Source organism: Psittacula echo (assembly GCF_963264785.1).
Source record: "Psittacula echo genome assembly, chromosome: 4".
In the NCBI taxonomy this organism is placed as follows: Eukaryota; Metazoa; Chordata; class Aves; order Psittaciformes; family Psittacidae; genus Psittacula; species Psittacula echo.
Window position 1 is genome coordinate 73,889,305 of NC_137738.1, and position 25,095 is coordinate 73,914,399.

Consider the following 25,095-nt stretch of genomic DNA (forward strand, 5'->3'; position numbering starts at 1 on the left):
ATTGGAGCTAGCCCACAAAGCATACATGTCCTCTGAATAAACTGGTATATTCTAACAGTGTGTTTTATTTATTTACATATTTATTTATTTTTTTAATTTTATTTATTTATTTAAATTTCTCTTGTATTCCTCTATAAAGTGTGGCAAGCCCTGCTTGTCTCTTGTGAAAGCAGTCATGTGCTTCAGGAGAAAACCTGAGTTCCAGTGCACCTAGTGGTTTAAAACTGAACATCATAGGCAACTGGCTCTAGTGCCTTCTGTTCTGCTTTGCTGATGACTTTGGGAGAGTGTTTTGTATAGCAGGAGGGGAGAGGGTAATGGTATTTAAGTTGTGAGACTACTCTCCTTGATACATGGATTACTTGGTCCATCTGGATGTCTTAGTTTCCGAAAGATCAGATCATGAAGCATAGTCACATAAAATTGTTTATAGATGGGCAGCCATCTGTTCCTTCATATTTAATTTTATCCTTCTGTGCTTTATTTCTAAGATACTGACTTATTTTTTGAAGCCCTGTTAGGAAATTGTTTAACTTGTTTCTTTATTTCTAGTCCAAGGCCAACGAAGTTTACAGAGCGCCCTCGTCCAGGAGTTCAAATGATCTGTTCCTCTTTTAGTGCTGGTAAAAGACTTCTGGTTCTTTTTCTTTTTCTCCCTCATATCGATATAACAAGTCTTTTGGAAAGTATAATGATAAAAGTATAATACATTTACTGTAGCATATTTCTTGTTAATAAGATGCAGTTGAGTTAAAGTAGCTATTAAAACCCCCAAAACTTAAAATAGAAATTCCCAATCTATGCATTAATGCTTGGTAATATGGAAATTCTTGAAAACAGTTAAATATGTAATGTTGAAAGTAAGTCTCTTGTGACTGCCAGTCTTTTAAAACACAACATATACCTTTTTGTCAGAGTGATCCTGAGATTTGGATTTATCTAAGATGGAATTTATGGGGATTGGGACAAGGATATTTTTATGGTTTGAATTTCATTGATTCCAGAGTTGGCAATTGAAGAATACAACATAAATAATTGGATAAAGTATCAGAATGACAAACTTATTTTCAGGAAGTTTGCTAAAGCTCAAGTTTTATTCAATTTTTGTTAAGATTGAGGCTTCTAAGGCCTTAGTCGCAAACAAATTGCTGTTGTTAGCTGATCTTTCAGATCTTGCAGATGTGTATTTATCTGAGAGCATATGTGAGGTAATGTAACTCCAGTTAAACTTTAGAGTTTCTAAATCTTGTTTTTATTTAAAGATTAGTTAGATAGGTGAAATGAGATACAGCTATAAACTTAAGGGAGAACATTTAAGTATTTGATGTTACAGCTGTATGAAAATACTGTAATAACATTAGATTGCCCTTTTTGCTTAAGTCTTATTTGTTTGTTTTTCTCAGGTGGAATGTTTCTGGCCACTGGAAGTACAGATCACATCATTAGGGTTTATTTCTTTGGATCAGGTCAGCCAGAGAAGATATCAGAGTTGGAGTTTCATACAGTAAATACTTTTAAAAAATTACATATGTATTTGATTAAAACAATAATTTTGATAAATTTCGATTTTTGTATTCATATTTGACTCTTTCTTTTCTTTCCCTACTCTTTTCTTATATAGGACAAAGTTGACAGCATTCAGTTTTCTAATAGTAGTAGCAGGTAAGCAGACAACTTGTTTATTCGAAGCTATTTTTTTGACTTGGTGGGCATTTGTAAGTACCAGTTTCAGCTGGAAGTAGCTGTTTAAAAAAAAATTAGTTTTTTGCTTTGAGGTTCATCCAGTTAAATAATCTGTATCTACTGGATTCTTGCTGTTTTATTTTGATAATACAGGGGGCTCAAGATTCCACTTTTGCAGGTCTTCAATTTTTTTTACTGGTATAGGAGGTGGTTTTCACTTTGAACCAGTAGTACGGTATTCTGACGCTGTTCGGACTTACTTAAGCTTCCCTTCTCAAGTTCTAAATTTTGGGACTTCAGTTTTCAAGTGTCTTTTCTTCACAGATCTGCCTTTGATATCCAGGTAACTTTTTTCTTCTTTTGTTAGATTTGTGAGTGGAAGCCGTGATGGAACAGCACGAATCTGGCAATTTAAGCGAAAGGAATGGAAAAGCATTTTATTAGATATGGCTACTCGCCCAGCAGGGTAAGTGATGTAGAATGTTCTGCTATCAGGTAGATACTTAAAGGCTATTGATATCATTTGCTGAGTTATTGGGGGAGAGGGGAAGAAGGGGGAAATGCCTTCTCACAGTGTTACTGTTTAAATGCACAATATGCTTGTCTAGCTCTTGAAGTCGAATGAAAACAAATATTTAACTATATGTTCAGCTGTGAAAGTAGCTTGTCCTCATAATAGCTCCACTAGTATTTTGGTTAGATTAAAAGAATAAAAGATACTCAAAACACATTAAAGGTCAAATTTATATGGCTTTTTATGTAGGTATTTATTCCTGAAGTGAGAAAACCAGGTCGGATCTGTTCTTGAGACTGCTTGCATTTTAGTAATACTTAAAGATACTGTGGAATCTGCGTGCCCAGAAGAACAGTTTTGGGTTCTTTCATACCATGTGGCAGAGCAGATAAATCACTGGCTCTGTAACAGGTTTTCATTTGTTAAAACAGTCTGATATTTTACAAGACTTTGTAGGTATGGGAAACTTCTGTACACTGGAACAAGCAACAAAAGAGGCCTGAAGATGGAGAATAACTTAGTAGGGCTTGTGGCTTGCACTGTTTTATTTTGGCATGGATGAGATTTTTCCAACCGACATACATTAGAAAGATTTAAGGGGTAAACCTTTTTCCCCTTACTAATAATTCTGCGTTTTTTGAAGGATGATATTTAATAAGGAAAAAAAATTACTTCAGGTGTAATCCTGTGGAAGGATGTGTGAAAGGCTGAGAGAGGGATGGAAGTGAAGGCTGAATCTGATCTAAACATCTAATGAAATTACAGCTTAGAGTATCTTGTCAGTTACGGGCAGATGCAATAAAACATGGATATAAAACTGTTGGACAGGAGCGTGTAAAACACTGGTACTCTGAGAACAGTCTGAGTTGCTCTTTCTTAAAGTGCAGCCTGTAAGAATTCTTAGTTTTACCTGATCTGGTAAAAAACAGGAATGAATTCTTCATCATGGTCACAAATGCTGTGAACTTCTTTGGGGAACTGAACTGCTTATTTCAGTAAAGCACCTTTAGCTGAATGCTGTTTTGTCCTTTCTGCTAGAGGCTAAGTGCAGTTCCAAATTTGATGTTTTCTGCACAAGCACAATTTTGTCAAACAAAATGAAATTACTGCACTGAAAGGAAAGAGTGAATTCAGCTTATAAAGCCTCCTGGGTTCTGCAATGAATCTAGAAGAGAATGTGGCTATAACTACATTCTCTGTTATTGAGTTGTTCAATATATACTATTGTGTAATGGAGTGGTTACTATATGGAAGATTCTGTATTTTGTCTGCCTACTTGGTGGTAACATGCTGCTGTTGCATTTGGTTCATGCTTTCCCAGAAATTAATGTACTAGAAAATTCAGTGTTGAATCGTCTTGAAACTGCAGTGACAAAAACGGAATTTTGGAGTATTCTGATAGATTGTATTACAGATGGCTAGTGTTGGGGTTTCATAGGGATAAAAATAAAATACATGCAAGATAAAGCACCATTATTATTGATAGTAACGTGATGTAAGGGTGGTGGTATAGTACCTAAATATAGGCTGAGAATTTAACTCATTCAAAGATATCAGAATACTTCTCTCCACATTTGTAACTACTTGTTACAAATACTCTTCAGGACAAATTACTGTTCACTGGTTGACTAGTTTGAATTTTTACTCTTCAAATGTCACAACAAATACTGTAGCTATCAAATTGAATTGGCTTAGGTCATAAGTATCAGAGGGCACTTTCCGGAAAAAAAGATCAACATATTCTTTACAATATTAAGAGGACTCTGGTCATTCTTTAAGCTACAGTTGTTTTGTGGTTGCATGTGCTACATAATAGAAAACATCTTGTTTCTTCAGTTTCTTAAAGAAGTAATGCTTCTCTTTATAATAAAAATAGAGAAGTATTTCAAGTGTTAGGGACATAAAAATGTTTTGGCAAACTAGCATTGCTTCAAAACTTTTTGCTCTTTTGTTTTAGACAAAGTTTACAAGGAGTTGAAGATAAAATCACAAAGCTGAAAGTGACCATGGTAGCATGGGACCGCCATGACAACTCTGTTATAACTGCAGTAAATAACATGACTCTGAAAGTTTGGAATTCTTTCACTGGCCAACTCATTCATATTCTCATGGTAAGGTGTTCCATCTTGGTGTTTTAATCCTGAATGAAAAATTTACATATGCATTATCAAAATTACTCCTTATGTGGTTTTTGTTGTTGTTTGCTTGTTTGGGTTTTCCTGGTGTTGTGGGATTGTTTTTCTCTATGAAGACTGCCTTAACAAATGTTTCTGGATAACTGAAGGGTAATAGAGATGTCTATCAGCTGCTTATTAGAAAATAAAGCTTTAAGGTTGCAAATAACCATTGCTGTTCAAGGTGTCTGAAACTAATTTTGAACTTCTTTTTCCCGAAGTGCAATCTTGAAGGAGAGAATGAAACAATTGTTTCTTTTTACACTTATTTAATTTGACAAATGTTTTGAAATACCTTTAATGGGTAAATTTACCCTGTTTCAGCAAGGACACTTCTGTAGCTTAATTGTTTAATGAGTACAAAAAATACTCTTCTAGCTAGACTAAATCAAACATCATTTTTATCTATGTCTGGTACTTTTTCTGTAACTGAGAAAATAGGTAACTAGATGATCAGCCAGATACGGAAATATTTCATAGAAAGCTTTAAAATTCAGTATTAATTTTGGAGATCTTGTTCTCTAGCTTCTAGTTATGTATCTATGTGATTCTTTATGGGTCTAAATTAAATTTCTAACTGCTACTCTGCTATACAATTTGAAATATGCAGAGCATTAAGACCAAAAATACCAAATGTTATGGACTCTAATCTTTTAAAATCCTACCAAAAGTATTAGGACATACTTGTGAAGCTGATATACTTGACAGTACAAAATTGAAGCTAAAATTGCAACTGGAAAGAAAAGAGTATAATGCAGTGGTAAATAAAGAAAAAAAGTATGTTTGAAGTAGTTATTTGCTGGACACTTTCTTAGGTTAATATTGCATTTACAAGTGGTGTTATATTGAATTCCTAGGTAAGTATTTAACACAATCCTCTTGTTCATCTTGCTGGCTCTTTTCATTTCAGGGGCATGAAGATGAAGTGTTTGTACTTGAACCTCATCCATTTGATCCAAGAGTTCTCTTCTCTGCTGGACATGATGGAAATGTCATAGTTTGGGATTTGGCAAGAGGGGTCAAAGTCCGGTCTTACTTCAACATGGTAATTGTTGTGCTTTATGCAGATATGCCAAATCAACCTTCCTAAACTTTTTGCTTTTAGTACATTATGTAGGCCATCTTGAAGCATGCATTTGTGTACAGGGCAAGATCCTGCATCCAGTGAAGTCCAGATAGATTCCTGTTCAGTTTAATGAGGCAAAGATTAAATCTGTAAAATGTAAAAAGTCGGGTTTTGGCTGTTTTTTCATAGTGTCACCTTTCTATATGCTTCATCCACATAAAATTGAAGTACTAGTTTACATTTACATGTCAGAGATCATGTGTAAGAGACAGACAAGGTGGCAGAGACCCTGCTTTTTTCAGTGCTCTGTTTCCTGCCTGGGGAACCAAGGTGGAACTTGGTTTATTTTTGCATTATTCATTCTTAATCTGGCTAAAGCTCTTCAGGAGTCACCTGATCTCATACAATGTTGTTGTGTGCTGCCTGGGCCCATTGGACAGAATGCTGTCAGCCTTTCTGTGTAGAGTTTCTTCACATGCAGGTTTCAAATTTGGTCTGTTCTGCACTAAACTAATTCTTCTGGAAGATGAATACAACAGGTATTTCCATCTGTTTCTTGATATTAAGTGGGTCTTTGTACATGCTTTTTTTCTCAGAAAGGTAGTGATGTGTTGTGCAGTTCAGGCTGTCTCCTGGAGAAAGTGACAAAAGTCTTTGTAGAATATGGAGAAACATTGAGAATGCTGAGAGTAGGCAAATGGGCTTCATCCAGCCTTCAGCCATAGTGGAATAGCAGTCTTGGAGACCAGCATAACAAAAGTCATCTGAAGAAGAGACCTGCTGTAGATGTACTCACCAAAAAAAGGAGCATTTTGAAATGAAGTCAAGCTAGGAAGATCACTCTGAGCCTAAAGGAAGATTCTGAGATTCGCAGTGTGTACAGTACAGTTCAGAAAGTCTCTGAAGAAATTCTGCCAAGTTTAATGGAGGAGGGAGGAGCCTAGACTCCTTCAGTACTGACCTAGGTTCAGTAGTGTTCCTTCTGCATTGATTTCTGTAACTGGACTTAAGAAGGATCTGAGACAATTGTCTTTTAGCTGTGAGTACAGATCTTCATTACTCGATGCTATTCACTGTTACCAGTTGAGGTGTATGTTCTTATTGCATGGTTAGGTTGCCTTTCCAGTACTAGTCAAAATGTATGTGGTAGTTTTCATGGAATTTAAGGTCAGAAGAGGCTGAGCTCATCTGTTCTTTATAAGAGAAGCCTATTTAAGAGCTATCAGAATTTAAATTATAGATGGCTGTGACAGAAGGCAAACCCATGAAAGACTGAAATAATTATTTCAAGGGTGCAGTGCAACACACACCTCAAAATGGTAGAGATCACACACATTTTAAGATCTTTGGAATCAGAGAAATATGTAGACAATCAGAAGATCTCAGCAGCTACTAATCTGTGCTTCATGCTAGAAGTGAATGTGAGAAAATCTGCCTACCGGGTGAGGTGAGAGGAATTGTAAATCTGGCAATCAGTTTGTCTCAAACCAATAAATAAGTCATATGGGCCAGGTATGTAAGAGAGGCATCTCTTTACAGTCTCTGAATATTTCAGCAGCTGGTCTTCCATGTCTGATGTTTCAAAAGACACAGGTGGAAATTAGAGCTTTTCTTAGATGACTGGGAGGGGGGGAAATACTTCTAGGTTGTATAGTCACCTTTGTAGAGCTGCAAATGTTAAGTGTTCTGGTTTACTAAGGGAGGGCATGAACACATATATTGCTGCTAGTCTTCTCCCAGTTTCCTAACTGGCATATCAGGTGGAAACATTATCAGATTAGCCAATATTAAATTATCCTGATAACCACAGTTACCTTCATTGACTTGCTCAATATGTCATCTCATGCTTCTGATAAACAGTATTCATATTTAAGGAATGGGAAATTTTTACAGATTGAGTTCTTTTGGATCAGGCAGGGAATGTCATCTGAAGGAATCAAACCTGAGCGTTGAATGACACAAGAATCCTGATACACAGTTCAAGAACTTTGTATGGTCATGCCTGATAAGACAGTGTCTGTGGTACTGGAACTACCACTGGGTGACTTTGTCATAACAAAAGCTCCTTAAAAAAAATTTCAGACTGTGGGGTGTTGGTTGAAAGACGACCGTTATCTTAATGTTAATCCAGTCAGGTATTCCCATCCTAGATGGGTTGTGTGGTACATCTAAACCCTTGTGGCAAATCCCAAAAGTTGAGTTGGATATTTTTAAGTTTTGTTTGTGCCCCCCATCCCAAAAATCCTTCATTGTCAGCATCAAAAAAAAAAATAAAATCAAAAAAATAAAAGGGATGCAAGCAGTGTCAATTAGTTTGAAACTTAATTTGTTTCCTCCAGTAAGGGAATGTGAAATTGTAATGCCATAGTAACCAAATATACTTTTTGACCTTTTGTTTTGTATGTAATTTAACTGGGGAAATCAAAGTTTATTTGTGCTTTGGTGGTTACAGAGAGATGTCACGAGGAAACTCTGGTGGCCCTACAGATCATTCTCTCCCATGTTTTTATGCTCAAGATTTGTTATTGTATCAGTTGGCACAGTCACAGTTTATTTGAAGAATCTTCAGTCTATTTGTCAGATTTTGGTCTTTGTAGTTACTAGGAAACTCAGTCCCATAAGCGAGTGTCTACATACATGGGTTTACTCTCAGTAAGTATGTCTATATTTTATATATTCTGTGTTTTCACCTGTAGTCTTCACTTCAGTTGATCTAGGTCTGTAAGTATTGCATAACTCTGTGCTGGACTTCATGAGCATTCAGAACTGGCTTAATTCAGTGAGTTTAGTCAGCTAGACTCAGGGAGTGTATCTGTTACCCCAGAGAATGAAATTTGCCATGGAAATACCAAGGGTGTGAGAGAGTTAAAGCTTTCTAGGAGATTCTGAGATGCAGAAAGTAAGTCCTGAGATGGTTTTAAATTGCATGGGCAAATACAGACAGGTGCTTTCTGGTTTGTGCCCTGTATAATACCCCTGCCAGTCCTGACTGAATGCAGGTGCTAATGAAAAATGTGTTGTCAGTGTATTTTTTGTCATTCATTTTTCCAAAGAATCAGTGAGATCATGGCTTTGGTGCTGTAATATTAGGGCAGTTTCACATACAGTACTTCCTAGGTACAGATAAGCATCTAGCAGACTTCTAAAGAAACAGAGTAATGAAAATCTGAAGTGGTTGCTGCAGCCAGTTGTTTCAGAGCTTAAATATTTCACAAAAATAGTGGGTTTGCTACAGAATGATAGCACAAAACCTTGTAAATATTTAAATTATGACCCATTACCCGGGGCCTAGATTCACTGAAGGGATTGACTGTTGTGGTACCTAAGTATTGGGGACCAAGGTCCTTAGTCTCCAAAGTGGAATGCAATATCCTACCAAATCTTTTGTTTACTGAGCAGGATATAAGATTTAGGTGTCCCCATTCCAGGAAAAAAATATACACTGAGTGGTGGGTTATCTAGTGAAAGCCACTGTGTGATAATCTATATAGAGACAGATTTTAAATGCAGTTTCTTCCTGAAAGCTGCCGTGAGACATGTGGATCCCTTGCGTGGTGAGGCATCTTTCCAGTAACTGAGGGAGGTCCCTGCTCTCCTGAAAGGAGTGTGCAGGAACAGGTGGCGCTCATCTTTTGGGATTGCTTTAACTAATGTTAAGCTGCTGAGCTGGGAAATAGAAGTCCTAGATTCAGTTCTGTCCTCGATGGGAAGGTGTTCAATTCAGTATCTGTCACTTACCAAAGAGGGTATCTCAGCTATAAATGTTCTAGACAGGACTTTTTCCCAACTTTCTCTTGAAGTTGTGCCACTGTGGAGGGGCGTGAATCTGTAGCCTGTGGGTTTAGACACTTCTGCTAGGCTTGTTTTGGAAATCATGTATGGAAATCATGTTTGAGGTAAATTGGAAAGTGATAGAAATGGCCTTTGGCTTCAAGCTTCAGGTAAGCTTTTGAACTTGAAGGGTTAGTGCTCTCTTATGTCACAGGATCTGTTTTCTTTCTGGTGTTCTCACAGAGTTACTTAATAGACCCAACACCATTGGTTTGTTAGGAATGCCAGGGTTGGCACTGTTACGGTATGTGCTGCAGCTTAGCCTAAGGCTTGAGAAGCAGAAGTTTCTCAATTCTGAGAATGTACAAGGGGGGGAGAGAAAACTACAGGTACTTAAGGGTTTTCCAGATCAAACAAAAAAAAAAAAAAGGTGCCTAGTAATGTTAGGTGGATGCACTGGTTTGGTGATTGGGTTTTTGTTGGTGTTGCAATTTGGACGCTAAGTACTGGAGTTCCTCAGGTCTGACTCCAAATACATCTGTAGTGTTAGTGCTGCCCTTGAGTTTTATTTTTTGGACTTAGACAGTTTCCTTTAAGCATGCTTTCCTTGAAGCAGTACCTCTTGGGGGGTGAGCTTTGCTTAGTGAGACTGGTTGCAAAAGGCTGTCTGTCTGCAGCCTGTGAGTGCAGGTTTCTCCTGTGATAAAGCTGATAGTTGTCATGTGAGTGGGGTACCTTGTAGAAGGATATTGAAAAAAGTTGCCTAAAAAATTTTAGGGTATGTACAGACCTGTAGCTCTGTTCTTTTTGGTTCTTTTTTTAATAATTTGGTTTACAGCATAGCTTTATGAACAGTTTATGAACAGTTGCAGGGACATATGGTGACTGCAGTTACTTTAGAAGTGTGCCATTGGAAGTATGAAAACTGTACTACAGTAGCAAGAATGAAAGACAAGGTGAGAACAGGCATTTTTTACAGTCTTTGTCACTGAAGAATATTGGATTTTTGTACTGCATCTTTGGGTGTAATTGCTTTGACTGAATCTGATACCTGACTTAGCAGATTTAGTAAGTAGGCAGTGCAGTGACTGCACCGGGAAGCTTGTGTATTAGTTGATAAGGACAAGCCTTACGGTGTTTTCAGAAATCCTTTTGTTAAGTAGAAATTTAGTAGGAGTACTGATGCCTTTAAATAAAAAAATTATTTTCCTGGTCAACAAATAAAAAAAAACAAAACCAAACCAGCCCACCTCACCCCATAAAAAAAACCAACCAACCAAAACAACCCCAACAAACCAAACAAAAAGTAAGCAACAAAACATATTTCATGGCTGGGTGTTGCTCTTCTGTTTTACTGGATTGATGCTTCTTGGGAGATGCTTCTATGAGAAGTTGGGCTTTGCTGTAGCCAGTAGTAGGAGGTCTCATGTCTGACATGATTTTGTGTACCTCAGGGGGAGCCTGTGTGCCTTAGGTTAAGGTCAGGCTTCTGCTTACCTGTAATCTCAGTGTGCTTCTAGTGGTTGTGAAGAGTTCATTTATGTTACGTTACCTTAGCACTAAGACAGTCTTTCTGAGCACTGGCAAGTACTACAGTGTTCTTTGCAACATGCTCTAAGTGGGTGGTAGTTCTGGAACCCACTTTGAACTCAGTGCAAAAGTGGCCTTAGTCCTTTGATCATATTCTGAAGAATGCATTGAAATACCCATACAAAAAGAATGCTTTTACGATCTTGTGTTAAATTCACAGATCTGAATGCTTCAAAATCCTCCTACCTTTATGATGTTATCTGACTTGCTGAAAGGCTAAGCCACCTTAGCCTTTAATGCTTAAAGGTCACACTGTGTATCTCCAGCTGGTGTGAATTTGATGATGAGTCATTTTCTAAATGCCTAAAGCACATTTCATCAGTGCATATAGAAATACCATGCGTATATTTCAGAAACGCATTAAAGCTCAAGCTTTGTAAAGTGGTGATTTGAGGCAACCTTCAGGTTCTTTTTGAGGAGGAGAAAATAAATAGAAATTCCTCACAGAACCTGTTCTCCCCTTTTCCCACCTTCAGCTTCCTTTGAAATGACAACAAACTCTGTTACATTGACGAAAGAAGAGCTTTAATCTTTCCCAGAAACACCACTGTTCTTCTCTGTGTCACTAAGTAAGTGTTGCTTGCCCGGGAAACCAGACTGGTACTTCAAGAATAGTGGATGATTTCTTAAGGCAGTGTAACTTAGCTGCTTGAATTGGTGTTTGTTGTTCTTATGCTCTCTGTCCCACTTTTACGGGAGCCATCAGGAAAAAGTAGGGGGACAGACAAGGAAACTTTAGAATCTCAAGGCCTGGCGGGGAGGCTGACCTTCCTGTTGCATTAGTATTGGAGAAGATACAGGCTATACTTGTATTTCTTGTCTGTTTTTGAAAATCTCTGATCAGGTTAAAACATGCTTTTTCTTTAAGATCTGGAAGGACATGATGTCTTTGATAGCTGTAGTAGCTGTAAGGTACGGTGAGCCGCCTTACAGATCTTCAGGTGTCCTAGAAAATAATGGGATTTTTTCTTTTTAACTGGGGCATATTTTCATCTAGATCTCTGTACCAGAATCCTGGCTGATTGCTTCCATTCTGGGCACTTTTCTGTTGGAAGTTCATGATGAATAGGCCCACACTTCCATATACATTTTTATGTAAACAGGCAAGATATCCATAACTAGGAAGCTCATGACTTACATGTGTTGTTTCCAGTATGCTTAATAATTAACAACAGATTATGAAACATAAACCTTAAATGTGAACATATTTTAAACAAGTAAAGACACACTTTGGTGTTTATTTCACAATATGTTAAATAGCTTATTTAAAGATTTGGGTAGTGTGTTGAGCATGGTTTCTTCCATCTGTATTAAAACCCGTATATTAAAACAGGTACAATGTAAGCAGCTGAATTGAAAAGTGTAAAATTTCTAACAAGTTAATGTTTTGCATTTGGTATTTTAACAAAAGTTCAGTAAGATGTGATTTTGTCCAACTTAATGTAAAATTTCCAGCACAGGAGCAAATTACTTGAGATTTTAGGGTAAAGTCTGGATTTAACTGTAGAAAAAAAGTTAAGTTTCCTTTTTTGTTCTCCTTTTTTCTTCTAAAGAAAATTTGTGACAGCTAAAAGAAAAATGGGGACAAAACTTTTTGGAGTTCAGAGATTGAAAGACATCTTACAGCTGTACATCAGAAAGCTGGTCAGGATTTCTTAGCAAGACTTAAGATGAGCTACTTAGATGACCAACTTAATGCTGTTGGCTTTTGGATTTTCGGTGGAGGGGGGTGGTGTGTGTTTGTTTTGGGGTTTTTTTACCACAAATTAAAGGGAAAATACCTGAAAAGAGAAAAAATACCACAGCTTGTTTATGTAGTTTTCAAGCAAATGCATAATACCTCTCTCAGCATTACTTAACTTTTTAGAGAAAGGACTATATATTGTTACTTTAAAATTCATTATCAGTTAATTTTAAATTTCCTTTTTAATTTCTATACATCTGTCAGATACATGAAGTGAAGCAATGTAAGTAAAGCTCGACAGACATTTTTTAGAGCTGTGATGGTTATGTCTGGGTATTCCTGAGGAAGAAGTTGTGAAGAACAAACGTTTTTCTTCACTAAGAGATCTTTTACTCTATAATTTAGAAGACAAGGCTCCAGCATCTGCTTTTCCCATTTAAAGGATTGCAACATGACCATATTTCTAACAGTTACCACTAGAAAAGTTAGGCGCAAGAAAATGTGTGTTGGAAGGATCTTGTGATGCTGCAGGACTGCTCATCAAAACTTCATTTACTTTGCTGCAGTAGGTTTCATTAGACTACATTCTAACTTTTTATGCAGTGAAGCATGTAATGCTTTCATATGATCAAATACTCACAAAAAAAATATTCAGGTCCTTTGTTTCCTGATCTGTCTTAAAGTTTAGACTCAAGCTCTTAGGGCAGAGCTATAGTAAAGGAAAAAAATGTGGCTGTCTTTGGTCCTCAGCTTTTTATTCAGGTTGCTTATTTCTTGGGAACCCTTGGGCTGAGGAAACAAAAAGTGGTTTTGACATGCTTGTTTTGAAGGTGATCTCTGAAATTCTTTTATTTCATTTGATTGTTTTGAAAACAAATGGAGTAATAGAATCAGCAAACAGATACTATCCTACCGTGTAAGGTCACCCTTTTCTGGTTACATGATGATTATACTTTCATAGCTCTGAAATACTGCTGCTGTTTCAAATGGTGTCTTAATGAAACAGGTATGCTTCTTAGAAATGCTAGCAGAAAATCAGGAAATGTAGTGATGTGTATTATGACAAAGCAATAACTGTATTTAAAACATTAAGCTCTTTGAAATTGAAAATGTACTGTCACGCATGCAGTGAGAAAGCTTGAAGCAAGTGGATACATTCATACTAGTTTTGCTTTACATTCTCTGTGTGAAGTTGCAACGGTTAATGTATGCCTTTTCATAGCACAGTTATTCTGCATAAATGCAGATAAATGTTTTACACAAAACAAAACACTGCCGAAACAAACCAACCCCACATTGATGTTAAGGCTGAAAAGTTCTGGCTGTATTAGACATTAAGATATCAGGACAAGATTGCTGAAGCTTACATCCAAGCTTTTGGCCCCAAGTCTTTAGCTAGCTGGCTATCTAATTAATGTAAAGTTGTCTGGTACTGTTCTGGTTCCATGCATTTCTTTTCCAAGTGGGTCCTTAATTACTTTTATAGGATTTATGACAGTTGCATTGCATGGTCCTTTTACAAGCTTACACATTTTCTCCAACTTTCTGACAATTTATCTTTTGAAAATTTCTAATAGAAGACTTGCTTAGCTTTGTGCATATTATAAATTTATTTGAAGCTACTGGCATAAGCAGTGGCTGAAATTGTCATATACAAAACTTGACCATGAAAAAGTCATGCTCAAGCAGCCTGTGGAATTTTCCTGATTTCTACAGAGGAAATTGTAGAGGCTGTAATTTTGACCCTACTTAAAGCTAACGGAGAGTCTGCGCTACGGTTGGAGAATCACACCATCTGGATGCAGAGATGTGTTGGCGGTTTCCCTGCCCAATCTCTCTGCCCTCTTCCCACATTTTAGGTTTTTATATAAATGAGTGAGAAAAATTGGGAACCCCCATGGAGGTGATAGTAGTAATGTGTTTAATAATGGCAACAATAACCTACTTCTTGTGAATTTGGACACACACATCTCCTGTTAATGACTGTTAAAATGTTTTAGTGTAGCTTAATCCCTGTTTTGCTTAGAACTTATTGTTGGTATTATGGCAACAACTGATTTGAGTCAAAAGGGTTTCTTCCTGCAAATTGTCAATCAAGCAGAGGCTACTAAGTTGCAGTAGGATTTTTCTGTGTGCTCCTGCTCCTTCAGAGAGCTGGTGGTTTGTCCTGTAGCTTTGAGTGGACACTTTGTTCCAGGCAATTCCTATGCTATGCTTCCTCATCTGTCTTAATTTTTTTTCCTGCCCTATTTTCTGAGGTCTGATCTTTCACTGATCTGTGCGGTGTGGTTCTTTACTTTCTGAAGCTACTTCTACTGTCAGTGTAACCTGATAAACTCTGAAGCCCTAAAAGCATTATCATGTCACTTACAATATTCTCTCCTTTTCATTAATCAGTAAACCTGCATGGCCTACCTAGATATTTGTTGGCAACTACTTGATTAGTTCTAGGCTGAATGGGCTGCATCAGAAAGAGCATTGCCAGCAGGTTGAAGGAGATAATCCTTCCTCCCTGTTTAACCTGGTGAGGCCTCACCTGGAGTACTGTGTCCAGTTCTAGGCTCCCCAGTATGAAAGAGACATGGAACTCCTGGGGGAACTCCACCAAAGGGCTGCTAGAATCATTATAGTTCTGGAGGAAAGGCTGGGAAGCTAGGCCTGTTTAGCCTAGAGAAGGAAGGATCACAGGGAATCCAGCTAGTGTCTGAAGGAAGGGTGTCAAAAGGATTAGGTCATACTCTTCTCTGTGGTGCCAGGTGATAGGATGAGAGGCAACAGGTATAAACTAAACCACAGAAAGTTCTACTGGAACATGAGGAAGAATTCTTTTACTGTGAGGGTGACAGAGCATTGGAATAGATTGCCCAGAGAGGTTGTGGAGTCTCCTTCCCTAGAAATATTCAAGAGCTGTCTGGGCACAGCCCTGAGCAACGTGCTCTAGGTGACCCTGCTTGAGTAGAGAAACTGAATTAGATGACCTCTGGTAGTTGTTTCCATCCTCAACTGTTCCGTGATTATGTGACATACCAAACAACTGGAGTCCCTGTCAACATCTAAGATTAGATTCCAACTAGGACAGCTCAGCAGAATGCTCTGTGCATGGATTTTTTTGTCCCATGAGTTGATATTTTTGGACTCATGTCCAAAAGGCATACCGCTTGCTTGTATGGATAATGCATAATAATCTCTAATTAACACAGAGATGTTAATTAGAAATGTTAATAAGAAACATATTTCTTATGCTGTGGCCTTCATAAAGTCTGAAGAGACTGCTATTTTTGTTGGAAGTATATGAGATTGTATTTTTAGGTGAGGTTTGACTAGAATAAAGTTATAGATGCATTATTTATGGATCAGTCAGTGTATAGTCCTACTGAAATGTTTCTGAAAACTTTCAAGAGGTTCCACCTTTGAGTGGTACGTAAAGCAGATCCTGAAGAGCAAAGCCAGCATGATGCTCTAGTAGTCCAAGCAGAAGCCAGTACTGACCTTGCAGGATGTTTATTAAATTTCTCTTAAAAAAAGATAAAAGTCATAAATACTTTTTCTGTAGCCTTTCTGTAACTTCAAGCATCCATAGGGTGGGTGATCTGTCAGATCTTTTTGTTGATACATTTATCTTTCAAAACAAATACAGTGTTCCTGAATGGATAACTGACTTACGTGGTAGGAAGAGAGAAATATTATTAGTAAACATTTTACTTGTAATTAATTCTTGACATCTTCCTACTTTTGATCCTTTGCTACTGTTCTGGAAGCAGTGTAGAAACCCTGTTTTTTCGTGGGTTGGTTTTTTTTTTTTTTTTTTTTTCCTAGCTTAAAAATTAAGCGGGTTTTCACGTCCTCCAGAGCTGCAGCAGCCTCTTCTAACTTTGCAGAATGTCTGTACATATCTTTTGGCTTATCATGCTGTGATCGGAGATTGTTCAAAGGGACTTCAAAATATTTGGAGACTGAGTTGACTCAAGCAGCTATGATATAGTTTTGTCACTTATGAAAGAAGCTATGTGCTTTAATAACAATTAGTTAAATCTGGAGGTTTTTGGTAGCTCTAGAAAGTTGGTCTAGCATGCTATCATTGTGATTGTTAGGATAGAAATACCAGTTTTCAAGTTGAATGTTACTTGTAACTAATTTCCATTTCTTCCTGTGCATTTGAGTAGTTCTCTTTCTGCTAAAGGTCTTTCTATATAGGCACACAAAATAGTCCTCTTTTCTTGGTGTCCATGTGAAGAAGCTGAGCTCTTCAGTTTTCCATTAGCATGACAAGTGGAAGCATTTCCCTGTAGCTGTTCTGCTTAGAATTTACCTACCTTGAACATCAGAAGTAAAGATTATGTGTATTGCTTTGGAAGACTGTTCTTAACATTGTCTGTTTGTCTAGCATGTATGTGCTTTCTCTTTCTCTTCTGGATATACTTCTGGTATAGTTTAGGATTATAGGTTTCTTTTTGATGTTGCATTGTATGTGATGCATTGCAATGAATACACAGTGACCTATCTCCCTGTGTTTCCAACTAATTGCCTCAGTCCCTTAATGTGAAGGATAGGAGAAAACATTATCTACCCCAGGCTAGTAGAGACTTAGTTCACTGACTTTTTAAACAATGCTGTCTTATGTTGGCAAGTGTGGTAGAAATGCATAGTATTGCTATATGTAGACTGTGTTCCTTTATTTTTTCTGGCAATGAGTGTGCTAGTAAGTTATTTCTAATATGAATCTATGATTCTATGATCTTACTAGGTTCATGACCTATTGCTTTTTGTCGTGTTGGCTTTTAATTGCTTCAGTCAATATCGTTTGTGCTGTGTCCTAAATCTGCTCTCAGTGGATGGTTTCCTAATGTTCATTTCATCAATGGAATCTTATTTTTTTTTTTCTGTAGTCACTACAGAAAGGCCTGGCTTGAGGAACTTCACTGATCAGTTTAGCTTCCTTTAGTTCTGTGTGTCTTTTCCAAAACCAGTAACTGTCATCTTTTCCTTAGCAAGTTTGCCTGCTCTGCATTTCTCCTAATAATTACAATCTCTTCCATTAAAACTAAGTTGTCAGTGCCATATCATGTCTGTGAAATCTGCCTAGGTTGAATTAATTATATTTTCTTGGCATAAAAAGGAAGTCAGTTACTTTGCTGAGGAAAGTCTGCTATGCTTATCTGGTACTCTCTAATCTTGATTATTTATTTTGTTTTACTCCCATGTCTTTTACTTTTCTTAAAAACTAGGTTTAAAGTCTTTCATACTATCTATTGATGACTGGTCATAAAGGCTTATTATTTAGTTCTCTCTTTCTGTAGGTGGTGCTACTTTGTGTTCTCACAACAAATTATTTTTATGGATCTAAGACATGTTACTTCCTGTACTAGCTTCACAGCTCTATTCTCCCTGGTTTGGGGAGAACAGTAAGTTTGCTTCAAAACTGAGAGGGAAAGAGTAGCTTCCCTTTTTCATTCTCTGATTTCATCAACTTTCCTCCCTTCGTGGTATATCAGTGTCCACCTGCTTCCTTGCTAGTGAAAATATAGGCAAATAGCTTAATTCTTGGGGTTCAGACTAGAAGTAATCTTAAATTAGTCCTCATTGTATAGCATCACTGGTTCTTCCCTGTTCATAGTAAAGAATCCTTGCTACTTGCTTTGCTGCCAGCAGCGTCTTAAGATGTTCACTCTTCACAGCCTTATGTTGGGACAGCTCTTAATTGACCAGTGCTTTTTCTTTTCTTATGGATGGTCTCTTTCCTTCACCATCCTTTTAATCACGTGGAGGTTCCAGACAGAATAGACAGTCTACCTTCTTTGGAATACAGTCTTCTTACAGTTCTTGCATCTTTGATTTAAAAGAGCTGGAGAGGGGAAGGAAGTTTCCTTCTTGCTCAAGTCCTTTATCTAGTTTGCTGAAGTTACAACTCAGTGATTTAGTACAGCTCCTCCTTTTGCAACTTAACATTTAGTTTCTGTTCCAAATGACCAACTCCTCTCTGTTAGCTTTATTATTGGAGAAATTCCATTGTGAAGTGTGATTTATTAATCTAAAAAGACTTTGGTTTAAAAGTTTTACTGGGTAGCACACTCTGGCAGGCTTTGCTCTTTAATTTGTGATAGTAATTACATCTTTGAAGCTTATCCTTAGCAGTAGTTTTTCTTATAATATTAAGGATCTTTATTTCCAAGTAATAGTACATCAGACTTGAGGGGCTGTACTAAAAGGTCTTGCTGATTTCCTTTCTAAAAGGACTTTTTAAACCAGATTCTGGCCACATGTAGGGTAAAACTATTTGCACTGTACTAGTCACTTAATAATAGATCACTATTCTTCTCCTTTACGTAAGAAGGGAATGTCTTCCAACTAACACTGTACATTCCAGGGGGTTCTTGAAACTGATCCATCTAAACCATTTCTTATTGGGAAGGATTAAAAATCCCATCATCTTAATAGTCTGATTTTTTTTCCTTCTATTTTTGACTTTTTTCCCCTCATTGTGATTAGCAAATAGTTCACACAGCATGCCTTGTTTTCCTTGTAAAACTAAAGGTCTTAAAATCTTAGGCTGTAGGAGAACCCTGAAATTCTATTTATGAAGGACTTGAATGTTAAGAAGCTTGATACTTTGATGTTTCCTTTGTTGGAGGAAGGGAAAGGGAACAGAAATCTGTTTGAAAGTACTCCTTTTCCAGGTTTTTACTGTACATCTGCAAAGCTTATTCTTGGGCTGAAGTTCTTTCCCCTTTTCCACCTGCTTCCCCAGACTGTCTCCCTTGAATGCTGTGAGCTTTCTACATACAAAAAGCAGCACAAAGCTGTAACTTTGCCTTGGTTGTTGGATCTTGCTTAGTATAAATTAATTCTTCATTCCTAGCTGTTGCGATGTTAGTGTCACTCACTTGAAGCTCTGTTTTTATTTTTCATCTCCTTCTATAGGATACTTCATTTCTTCTGGAATAATGGGCAAAATAGAACATAAAACTAGCACTGGTTTATGTTCCTCTTTTGCTAATCCAGAAACTGATTTGACTTTTATGGAAAGTACTTAGAAAGACCTTTATCATCACCTACCTGCAAGCACTGGCAATAGGTGTAGCAGCCTCTACCACTGGGGTGGGGGGATGTGCAGGGGTGTGGGTGTGTTGTAGGGCCCTGGGCAAAAGATGTAGACTTCTTGCCTTTGTCTCAGCCTGTAAGATAGTGAGAGCATTACCTGCCGCATAGGTTTTTGGAGGCTTGATTCCTTAACTTTGTAAAGTAAAGCTGATGGCCTCTGGGAGGTGCTGCAGAAGTGCATAGTGTTACTGCCTGCAGGCTGTGTTTTCTGGCAATGCATAGGCCTGCCATAGTTAGGGAAAGAATTTTGTTTGGTGTCTCTTTAAAGAAAATGCGAAGGTGCTTTGCTGGGGAGAATAGAAAGGGGCTTTCTGAAGAGGTGCTGAAGACATGAAAATTCAGAGTGGTGATTGGTCACCTCTGCTTGATTGACAGGTTGCAGGGAAAAACAAAAACCCATTTGTTCTGGCTTAATGGAACTGGAAAACAGAAAATGAGTATCAGGTAAAAATTCCTTTTTTAAAATCTTTGCAGTTCTCCTTTAAAAAGTGGAGTTTTTACACAAATCTACACCTCACCCACTCCAGTAAATTAGGAGTAGGAATTACAGAAGCAGGCAGTTGCTAAGTTGTGTAATGTGGGTTGTCAATGTCCGTGTGTTCCTGGCAGGCAGGTGTTGTGAAACACCACAGCAGCAAATGCTACTGGGATAGCTTAGCAAGAAGGCAAAGGATTGAAAGGGTGTAGTGACTAAGCCCTGAACTGGACCCAGCTCTCTGGTTAGGCTCATTAGCAGGACGTTCAAGGGGAAGCTTTTATTTTCACTTCCTATGCTGTGCCTGCTTTGTGAATAAAGTCTCAGTTTCTACTACTATCAATTTGGCATCTTTCATGAGCATTATTAAAAAATTCACTGAAAAGTGAGTAGCTAAAAAGAAAACTATGTTTTAAAGTAACTTCCATCTAGCAGTATAATGTCTTACAGATTTTATAATAAAATTCAACATCAGCACCACAGTTTTGAGAATCATAATTGAAAATGAATTATTTCTGGTAACTTAATTATTTTGTATGTTGATGTATTTCAGATTGAAGGACAAGGACATGGTGCAGTCTTTGACTGCAAGTGTTCTCCTGATGGACAGCATTTTGCATGTACTGATTCTCATGGTCACCTTCTGATTTTTGGCTTTGGTTCCAGTAGCAAATATGACAAGGTACAGTGCAAGATGAAAATCAAAATGTTTGTCTGTGTTGAATGCATTCGTGCAGACTTTCCTCCAGGGCTTCATTGTATTGACCTTTTTGTATCTTGTTCTTTCATATATTTTTTTAATATTTTTTTATTTATATATTTTTTTTTGTATTTTGTTTTTTCATTTTGTTCATTGTATTGACATTATTGGTGACCTTATTAGTGTATATAAATATATAAAGGGGGAGTGTCATGAGGATGGAGCCAGGCTCTTCTCAGTGGCAAACAATGATAGGACAAGGGGTAATGGGTACAAACTGGAACACAAGAGGTTCCACTTAAACTTGAGAAGAAACTTCTTCTCAGTGAGGGTGACAGAACACTGGAACAGGCTGCTCAGGGGGGTTGTGGAGTCTCCTTCTCTGGAGACATTCAAAACCCGCCTGGACACATTCCTGTGTGACCTTATCTAGGTGTTCCTGCTCTGGCAGGGGGATTGGACTAGATGATCTTTTGAGGTCCCTTCCAATCTCTAACATACTGTGATACTGTGTATCATAACATAAGTTTGAACCATTAATTACTGCATGTTTCAGATTCCTGTCGTTGACATTGAGCTTTCTTTCACTGTCTTTGTTTTTAAAACTATGGAAACATGCTATTAAGCTACTGTTTACATGGGAAGTTAAAAGTTAAAAATAAAATAAACCAGTCACTTACTGTCTACTCTCTTAAGTGACAAGGCTACAAGTGTCTACTGATAGATCCACATGGATCATGTAAATGAACCGAAGTGGAGTTGATAATAGTTAAATATTTTGCTTTAAATATTTTTTTGGTTCCTAACTAAGACAAAAAATGGGGGCGGGGGGGAGGGTGAGAAAGGGGGCAGGTGATAGAATTAATTCCCACTATATGTATTTAAATATCACATAGCCTGGGAGACAGTTTTTTACAGTAAATATACTATGTGATGTGTGTCTGCTAATGAAGTTCTGTCGTAGATGCCTTGGTGCTTACACTGCAATGTTTTACCGTTACTGCACGATTAAAATACTACGTCTTTATTCTAATGTCTGCATTGTGTATTCTAAGTGTGGGTGTCTTGCCACAGACCCTCATGGCTGTAAAGATGCGTGGTGGTTTTTTTCCTCTGTGGATGCACATACCCTATGAACCATACAGGTTACCTAATCTGGAGTGCCCACATGGTCCTAGTTGTTCTTTTACCATCCAGGGGAGATGTGAGATGGATCTCTTCTCACTCTTTCTGAGACTTAAACGAGCATGTCTGCTCCAGGATTTTCATCTCTGCTTCTGGTAGCTGGTACTTGAAGGTTGGTTGTGAAGTGCTGGCTTCTGGATCTCGCTTCCAGCTTTGAATCTTTGGATGTACGCTGGCCTTGAAAGCTTTTTGGCAAATAGTAGCACAGAGAGGCCTGAAGGAGGAATAGCAAAAGGAATTTTAATCTTTGTCTTGTAAGCCACTGCATTTCTTTCTGTAGTCTTCCAGCTCTCAATCTGATGCTAGTTACAGCAGCGTTTGCATATTGGGGATTTTTTTTTCTCCTTGGCTCTCAACTATGATTTGAAGCACTTGGTACTTGGCTGCTATTGCTGTTCTTCACCTATTGCTAGCTGTGCATTTCCCTTTCCATTCCAAAGAAAGCAAATGAGCAGAGAGACACGACAGCAAGGAAAACTAGGATTATCAGATCATTTTCAAAGTCTTTCTCTTTAAGAGTTCCAAACTTTAAAGCCTGTTGTAGTAGAAAGATTTTTCTCACCATATCCATGGGTCATTCCAGGTGTGTTTTTTCTGTCCAGTCATTTTGGAAGCATTTAGCCCTCTGATTCTCAGAAATGTTGGAAATGAAGTTGAAGCTGAGAGCCTTTTTGTCTTTGCTGGAGTTGCCTTTAGACTCCCATTTAAGAATTTCTCTTGTGAGGGATTAGATCTGTTTGAAGAATGAAAAGAGTCGCTTTTCACTTCTTGAATTCTACAGACCTTTGTTCTCTTGGCACTTCTGCTGCAGCCTCTGAGAAAAAGATGGTTTAAAATTTTTCACTTTTTGGGTGATCTAAAATTATCTTCTCCAGCTGTTATTTTGCTGGTGATAATCTTGTCATGATTGACAATAGAAGAAATGGAAGCAAACAGGACTTACATTTATTACCTCTTTAATCTTAGTCTTCAACTCTCAGAAAACTCAGCTTGGAAGTTTCTGGTCTCCTTCTTGTCTGGGTCCCTCCCCTGTTTAATTTTTGTTTGACCTGATTTGTGCAGAAATATAACTACAGATAGGTAGGTGCTGAAGATCAGATGTTCTTTTTTCTGTCCTAACCTCACTTCAGGTGCTTGGGGTTTTGGAGGGTTTGGTTTTTTGGTTTTTGGGTGTTTTTTTTTTTTATTTTGTTTTGTTTTGTTTGGTTTTTTTTTTTTTTTAAGGTCTTGTGAGAACATGCTCTGGTAGGACCTGCAGGCTTTTTTTTGTTTTAAAGTGTTTTCCATCCATCTTGGGTAATGAGTTCCACAGAAGAAAGGAGTGGGATAACCTGTCCTGAATTTCTGCATTTGTGAGTTATACTCAGGACAGTAATTATAGCTAAGATAATGTTATCTCTGCTGAGAGAGCAAGCTCTTGTTTTTCCATGTATTTATTTTTCTTGTGATGTTCAAATAGTACCCATGTTTTCTAGTTCACTGGAACTGTTGTTCTGGTTTTGGTTTTTTGTCCTGCGTGTGATCTTGGCCACAATGAAGGTGATGGGGTGTTCTCTTGATGATAATACGGTTTAGTGGAGTAACTTCTAGTGGTGGAAAGAAAATATACATTTGCTGCTTGTTTGGGGCTCCTTTGTTATTTGACCCAATTAAAGGAACCTTGAGCCAATCTCAGCTGAATTTCTGTGTGCGAAGATCATCAGAGATGAGATGAGCTCACTGTCAACAGGGCATGTGCACTTCAGAAGTTCTCGCTTGGGTGGAAACTTGTCCAGGAATGCCTAAGGATTCTAAAGCATAAGGTACTTTTCTGTTGATTTTGAATCTTAGATTGGAGTAGGTCTCTGAGCTTTCTGAGGCTTTTTTTCCTTTAGACTGCCCAAACCACAGTTCTTCGTTGCAAGACCTGTGTGGTGGATTGATGCAGTAATCGGGAAAATCTCTTTGCATTTGCATAGGTCTTCCCATTGGGAAAAACAGAGCATTGTGAATGTGTAGTGCAGTTACTGGAGGAGAGTCTCTTTTGTAGAGCTCAGACCTTGCGGAAAGCTTTTTCGCTGAAACAAAGTGGGTTTGTGAAGTCGTATGACTCATATGTGCTAATGGTGTTGTAGCATCTTCTTATTGTTACGAATCTGATCTCTTAATAGTGTATCAAGAAATATGTATGATTGTTGGTAACATAGAATCACAGAATATTTTAGGGTGGAAAGGACCTTAAAATTCTAGGTCCCTAGAGCCAACCCCCCTGCTATGGGCAGGGACACCTTCCACTAAACCAGGTTGCTCAAAGGCTCCATCCAACCTGGCCTTGAACACTGTGGGGCTCCAGACTTCCAATACTCTTTTTGGGTCCATCATGGAGGTTGGCCCTGCAAATTATCATCTAATACTGTCAGCTGGTTGTCTGCTGAACATAGCCATTTAAGATGCACTGAAATGTCTAATTCTGATTTTTCTCAGGACTTAGAATAGCCTGAGGGCAGTTGTTGCCCTGAGTTTCCAGTAGGGACATTCCAATATTCTACCTAAGAGTTGGTCTGCAGCTGGGTTCTTCATGAAATGCCATTCTTATCTTTTTGATTAGAAAATTGTTTTTTGCCTCATCTCATTGCATTACAGAGTCCAAAGAAGGGTCATTGCAAAGAAGTCCTCATGATCTTGCATCCAGAGTCTATTCTGGTAGAGGTCACTGAATCTAAGGAAGAAATTTCAGATCTTCCCTTTTCTTATAAAACCTGGGATGCAAACAACACTGTACAGCCAAATCACAGCACATTAGGACTCACAGTCTGTTTGATGATGCCATTGGAATCTCTCAGTGTGGGAAGTATTTAACAGGACTGTTTATGCTAGGTGAAAGTACTGGATACTCTGCTATTATTATTCTAGGGAAAAATTTTAGTTGTCCTAGAAGACCTGCATTTTTATCATATTGAGCTATTTGAGCTGAAAAAATGAAGTTGTTAAGCAGACCTTGATTCTGTCAGTCAGGCACATGAAAGTACTTGTATGTTCGGCCTCTGTTAAGTTATAGAGAATCTGGCAGCAAGACTTCATCCAGTCAGGACTTATTAACTGCAGTGGGATGTCACCTTGTCCATACTTACTTTGGTCACATCCTTACTTTATAAGGATAACTTTTGGAATCCATG

The 25,095-nt window shown here is 37.8% G+C and overlaps 1 protein-coding gene across 5 annotated transcripts in view; it reads left to right on the plus strand.

Annotated features, from left to right (window-relative positions):
- The window catches only part of PHIP (PHIP subunit of CUL4-Ring ligase complex), a 110,082-nt gene that overhangs the window by 36,557 nt on the left and 48,430 nt on the right, over nucleotides 1–25,095 (plus strand). For all 5 annotated transcript variants that reach the window (XM_080615136.1, XM_080615137.1, XM_080615138.1 and 2 more), the window contains exons 10-16: nucleotides 553–623; nucleotides 1,404–1,504; nucleotides 1,622–1,662; nucleotides 2,051–2,149; nucleotides 4,155–4,308; nucleotides 5,282–5,416; nucleotides 20,609–20,737. In XM_080615136.1, coding sequence (XP_080471262.1) covers nucleotides 553–623; nucleotides 1,404–1,504; nucleotides 1,622–1,662; nucleotides 2,051–2,149; nucleotides 4,155–4,308; nucleotides 5,282–5,416; nucleotides 20,609–20,737 — 730 coding nt within the window. The remainder of the gene's footprint in view (nucleotides 1–552; nucleotides 624–1,403; nucleotides 1,505–1,621; nucleotides 1,663–2,050; nucleotides 2,150–4,154; nucleotides 4,309–5,281; nucleotides 5,417–20,608; nucleotides 20,738–25,095) is intronic.